At 41.2% G+C, this 6,638-nt stretch overlaps 1 protein-coding gene across 1 annotated transcript in view; it reads right to left on the minus strand.

The window, feature by feature from the left end:
- Positions 1 to 4,562: 4,562 nt before the first annotated feature.
- The window catches only part of tob1b (transducer of ERBB2, 1b), a 3,383-nt gene continuing 1,307 nt past the window's right edge, over positions 4,563 to 6,638 (minus strand). The window contains exon 2 of the mRNA XM_034861383.1: positions 4,563 to 6,614. Within this exon, the coding sequence (XP_034717274.1) occupies positions 5,460 to 6,458 (999 nt within the window). The 5' untranslated portion in view covers positions 6,459 to 6,614 and the 3' untranslated portion in view covers positions 4,563 to 5,459. The remainder of the gene's footprint in view (positions 6,615 to 6,638) is intronic.

Here is a 6,638-nt window from a genome sequence, read left to right on the forward strand (position 1 = left end):
AAAGTCCATTACAGCTTTTTTTAGATCATCCGTGTCCTCCTTGGCTACTAGCAACTGTGCGAAGGGGGCTTGGGGGTGGTGACGATCACGGAAGGCTTGTTTCATGTGGACGTGCCTGCAGTTTTGTTGTCATTACTTAGAAGTCATGGGGAGACAGAAATTACGCACTATAGTATTAAAGGCGGGGTTGCTAACTATTTCCAGTATACACTTTTCAATATATTGGTTGCACCCTGACAGCTCTGAATAAGGAGTGAAAAGGATCTGTCATCATGCTACTTTCAAATCTTTTTCAATATCGTCAACCCAGGCTTTAATTGATTGCATTAACATATTTGATTTGGAAAACAATCTATCTGGAATCATGTGGTCTAAATTCCACACACATGGCGGGTGTCAGCAAAGACCGATGGAAGTGGACAAACGAGGAGACGAGAGACTTTTTGAATTTAATTTACGAGGAAAATATGACGGCTATTTTAGACAGCAAAAATCTAAGAAATGCCATAATTTTATAAGGAACTCGAGAAGGAAATGGGCTACAAAGGTTACGACAAGCCGTGGGACGTCCTCCGGAGGAAATGGAAGGCACTCAAACAGCGAGACAAGTCTAAAAAATGAGTTGTCTCGCAGCAGAACCGGAGGGAGTTGCATCTGCATCATCATAGCGATGTGTTGATAGTGTCGTTGTTTTCTTATTATAGCTTTATATGTCGCTATCAGCTGGCACATGAGCGCTAATATAACTTGCAATATGGATCATTTGTTGGTGGACCGAACGATCCATTTTGTCTGGAAAAACTTTGTTCGCAAATACTGGCTTGAATGCGATTCAGTGCCAAAAATGAATGGAAACACATTAAAATGTCTAAAATCCATTTGATATGCCAATATGATCGCAAAACAGCATGTGATGTCGTTAAGCCCATTACCGAACTTCAGACAATTTGATTGACACGTGGATGGAAACTCAGCTGCTATTCCTTCCTTCAGCCACTCACAGCAACATGGCTTCCACTACTGCATTTTCAGGCACAGCCAATTTTCAGGGATTACCCCCCCACAGGCTAATCAAGTAAGTAATTCTCGGCATCCTCCTTCATTTCCAGCTGGTCATTGCTTTCCTTTTTCCAGTTTATACCGAATGACTCAACAGACGAGGAACGCTGGTGTGCAAGAACTTCAACCACTTCGGCTGCACTTTCTAATTGCCGCCTCCTGCCGATCTACTCCTCCTGCAGAGGTGCTCACACCAGAGGAATTGGTCCTTTACACACGGTTTCCATCCAGGCATAGAAGTACTTTCAGACACTTCACACATCTGCTACAACCTACAGTCCACTCTCACAGAAACTCACACTGGCAACACCTTATTGGCAGAAGAAGAAGTGAAACCCTTCCAATCAAACCTGTCAACTAGAGGTAGATAGATAGCTGGATAGCTGGATAGATAGATAGATAGATAGATAGATAGATACTTTATTCATCCCAAAGGACATTTTAGGCATCCACTAGCAAGATTACCATAACACAGTAAACACATATACACACATACTGTATATCACACGTACACAGGAATGATAATAAAAATCACTCACAGAAATGCAATGACCATGATAAGGTGAGATACTATGGTAGACTGTGTGTAATGATGATGATGTGAAAAAGGGAACAGTGCAGTAGATCCTGATAAAATATTAACTATGACTGTAAAATAGAAACATAATAACCTATAACTGACCGACTGAATAGGAATAAAAACACTACGTAACAGGGAATAAGTTATGAAATGAAGATGTTATGACCACAGTAAACCACATAAAAGGTATATAACACAATAAAGGAAAGGGGAAACGCCAAAAAGTTATAATATGAGCACTTTATGCAATTTTTTCACATTTGTGGTAAAAACTTGAAAGTGGTTGAAAGTGAATGAACACATTTTACCCCAAAAAATTCCAATGAAATTAGTCATAAAATTGTTACAGTTACGAATTAGATATTTATAAAATGCAAGTTATTATGGCCTGTCTTTGCTTCTTTAGATATTATTTGCAGCTTAGTAGTCACAAGTACTGCATGTTGAGTGCACAACACTGCTGGGCGCGTGAGAGATGCGGTGTAATAAGGATCTGTGTGTAATATGTGACGCTCACGTCAGGAATGTATCTCCCTGAGGCGGGCGGGGAGCACACTCTGGAACGGACAAGATGGAGTCACAGCAAGGCAACACCCCACACCCTGGGAGTCTCCCAGCTGGGGTGACACCAGACCATCTGTGGACCTGTTTATCCCAGAGAGCTGAGGTGATCATGTGGAACTGTGTGTGTGTGTGTGTGTGTGTGTGTGTGTGTGTGTCTGTGTGTGTGTCTGTGTGTGTGTACATTCTGAATATGTCTTTTTCCAAGGCTGGCAAGACTTCAGTATACCTATTAAAAAGTGACAATTTGGGATAAGAACTAAAACAGTTTATCTGGTACAGCTTGACCTATTTAGTCCTATTTAATGCATGCAATGCAAAATGGACTTGGGTTTAACAAGTTAAGCTCCAAATATAGCGTCTGACTGGATATGCACCTTGATACCATATTATACTATACTGGCATTACACTCACTTTAATACATCCCAGAGAAATCTGCACAATACTAGGCAGTAGACAATCAACCCCAAAGGGTGTGTAATCTGACAATAAACCAGATATGAAAGCAAAGACTGGTATCCCTATACATAAAGGCACTGACGTTACACACAGCATTAACTAGGAATGTTTTTAATGCAACCGTGTCTTACAAGGTACATTTGCAAATTGAAAAAAAAAAAAAAACGTTTCCATCTTATCCTCCACTTAGCTACTCCCCTGAGCACCGGAGGAATTCATTTCAAACGTCTTACATACGGAGGAATATATTTGACACTCCGATTTTAAGTGAGATTTTGATTACTGCAAACCGAATTCAGAAGTAGACATATACTTTCTGCTTTCTAATGGCTGCATCACACACTTCTAAGGCCTTTTGTGTAGCCATGACAGTCTATATATGTATGTAAAGACATAGAAATGCAGTAGTGTTAAATAACTAGGTATATTCACACAAGAACTACAATATATAATGTTATTGTACTTGCACTTTACTTGAGTATTTCCATTTTATACTACCCCTATTCCACTAAATCAAATGGAATTATTGGACTTTTTACTCCGAGTCTATCTGACAGCTGTAGTTACTTTTCAGATTAAGAGTTTACATGACATCCACATGATAAGCTTTTAAAATACAATACATTTCTACAGATAAAACCAGTGAGTGTGTGAGCCCTTACATAACAAGCAAGGTCGAGTTCAGATGTCTGAGTAGTTTAAAGGGGGGGGGGGGTTCTGACACACTGTCGCGGTAAAAGCATGTGTCACATATAGTGACGTGTGCTTTAGCGGTATAGGAAGATTTTTCCACCTTGACACGGGCTAGCTACTTGAGTCTTTATGCTAAGCTAAGCTAGGCTGCTGATTCCAGCTTCTTATTTACTACACACAGTGGCGTCATTCTTCTTACATTTCTCTGCAAAAAAGTGAATAGGCATACGTTTCAAAGTGTTGAACTATATCAATCAAATGGCCACATTATAGTTCAATTTTGCAATTAAATATTCAGTTGCTTTTCAGATTCAGTAATCTCACAAACCATCAGATGTATTCTAGCTAGCAACTGTATAAAGTGTTAAAACTAGCTCCATGTCAACCAGCTACAATGATAACAATACATAACAGTGCTATAAAGGGCACTTCAGTATTTGTCATTAACTCAGGAATGTAAATACAAGTCGTTTAGGAGCATCTATAACAGGCTTTAGGCGTTTGGCTGGCGAGGGCTGCTCATCCATGACGTTGTGTAGATAAGTCTTTGTCAAAGTAGGGAGGAGGAATCGTGAAAGCACGAAAACACACAAGCTATTTCCTCCTTTGAGTCACGTAAACGTGATTGAAGCCGCTTGAACTCTTAACATCGATACAGTCGGCTGGTTCTTTCCACCGCTCTGTCCTTCACATGACAATGTTACTGTAATAGGTGTTCAAGCATGTGACATACCATAACCCCCCCCCCCCCAGAAATAAACAAAAGACAAGCTAAATGAAATGTGAGGGTTCAAATTGCTACAGTGGGTGTGACAGATCATAGACGTGTCCACCTGTCTTCACAGCCATGTCAACATGGCCACGCCCACTGATTACTGGGACAGTCTCACCACCTTTGAACCCGGAGCCGAGCCAGCGTTACAGTACATACCCCCCCCCCCCCAAGGCGTTGCTACATAGATTTCAGTCAAGTCTATTTTTACCTCAAGTCGCCCTCATGACAGAGTGCAACTACTAGCATGTGAGCGTCCACACTATTCTGAGAGGATTGCCCAACGGCAAAGTCTGCCAAGGGTTAAATATTACAAATAAGTCAGTCAAAACGAGCAATAAACAAGTCCTCTTTCCAAAAAGTCATGTTCAACTGTAGTTTTATTAAAAAGATCAGGGTGCAAATATGAAATTAAAAAAAATAAAGACAAGCATATCATTTTTAAGCATTTAATACAAACTTAATATAAACTATTTCAGTCCCTCTTGACATGTAAGACACTGACTCAAAATACTTTGTTATAATGTATTTTTTTTTATCAAGTATTGCACAATGTAGGTACAAAATTAATATTCATACGATTACATTTTCGTCCATTGTATAGCAAAATCTTTTAACCTCATAACAGAAAATACAATTCATCTTTCAGAAAAAGCAAATACTCCTACACTTGAATTCCACCACTAAGGAATACTCTGTACACAATCTTCAGAATATTTAATATATATATATATATATATTTTTTTTTTTTTAAAGATGGATTTCTTCAACAATTATCTTTAAAAAAAAAAAAAGGGGAAAAAAGCTGCTGCAGCCATCACAGATCACTGGAGTAGTAAAAAGATATAAATGCAACACCATGTCATAGAAACAATATATACTCTGATATCTTACAAACTCTGTACTAAATTAAATTATACAATTAGAAAAAGACCAAGTAACCCCACTTCGTGCCAATCCATAAAAATCAGCCTCATTTTACCACCTGTAAAATACTGTAAGAGGCCAAAACTTTAAGTTTCTATTTAACATTTTTTGAAGTAATTTTTCCAACACGGTAAAAAAAAAAAGAAAAAAAAATGATCTTGTGCTTGGTTGGCAAAAAGGAAAAAGAAAAACAATGATGCATGTTAATTGAAGTAACCAAGCTTGGATGTGTTTGAACAAGCTTTTAGTAGAAACAAACTCAAGGGGGCACGGTACAAAAACCCTTGGGCACATGCGCTTGACTGACTAGACACTATATCCTTGAAAGTCCAGTTTCTAAGTGTGCGTTTTTGTTTTTCCTTCTCTTTGAGCCACCATCATTCATAAATAACATCTTAACGATGGGTTTAGTTAGCCATGACTGGCTGGAATTGCTGGTTAGAATACTGCATGTTGCTCAGACTGAAGTTGAGGCCATCCATAAGGGACTTGTCGTTGAGGCTTCCGTAGGCCGCAATCACGTCAAAGGCATTGTTGTACTGCAGAGGGCCGAGACCCAGGGAGCCCTCCCCAGGGAACACGGCTCCTGGGCTGGCCTGGCCCTGGAGGTTTGGAAACACAAACTCCTTGGCATTAGGGGAGAGGGCAGAGGCCTTCTGCTGCTGCTGACCCAGGCCCAGCCCGTACAGTGAGTGCATGGAGGTGGAGATGGCTTTCTGCTTCAGTAGGGTGTTGACATTCAGACCCAAGTTACTGGTAGGGGAGCTGCGGGCCACCTTGCTGCTACTGCCGCTGTTAGTGTTGTTGCCACGGCCGCTGCTCTTCATCTTAGTGGAGCCGAATTTGGTGGCAGCAAAGGTGGCAGTGGTGAAAGTTAAGGGCTGGGTGGAGCGTGGCATGAAGGAGGGGCTCACGGCAGCAGACTGGCCGAATGGAGGGGAGGGGGAGCTGGACTCTGAGGAAGCCCCGACAGGGTCGCTGATTGGCATGAAGACCTGGGCCTCGGGATTAAAGCTGTTCTTGATCTCCTTGTCCAGCTCTGACCCGTTCTCATTGTTATCATCCACATATAGCACCTTTACCGGTCCCTTCTCCCCAATCTGGTAGGAAACCTCAAATGGGTCAATCCACACACTAAGGTCCTGAGGGAGATTATTCCGGACGTCTTCAATGTCCAGCCCGCTCTCTTTGGCTGCCTGCTCCACCACAGGGTCCACCTTCTCTCCTACATGGATGCACCTGAACCCTGAACCTTTGTATGGCTTATCCGGATACCAGTGGCCTTCATATTTTTTCTTCAGTTGCCTCTCGAGCTCTTCGCCGAAGATATTCACACGTCGTCGAGGGAGTTTGTTGTATAAATAGGAAATAATAAAGTTGAGTGCTACTTGAATTTCAAGCTGCATAGCTGCTTCAGTGGCAAGGGTGATTCCTTTTCCAGCAGAGTTGCTTTGTCTGAGCTTTGCAAAAACCTCCACGGCAGCAGTTTGTTAGAAAAACTGCGATTGAGTGTTTGTTGCCAAAATGAATATCCTTCCTGCAACAGGGTTAGGTTTAGGATCCTGAAATGGAGCAACAAAAAAAAA

The sequence above is a fragment of the Etheostoma cragini genome, chromosome 21 (assembly GCF_013103735.1).
Source record: "Etheostoma cragini isolate CJK2018 chromosome 21, CSU_Ecrag_1.0, whole genome shotgun sequence".
NCBI lineage: Eukaryota > Metazoa > Chordata > Actinopteri > Perciformes > Percidae > Etheostoma > Etheostoma cragini.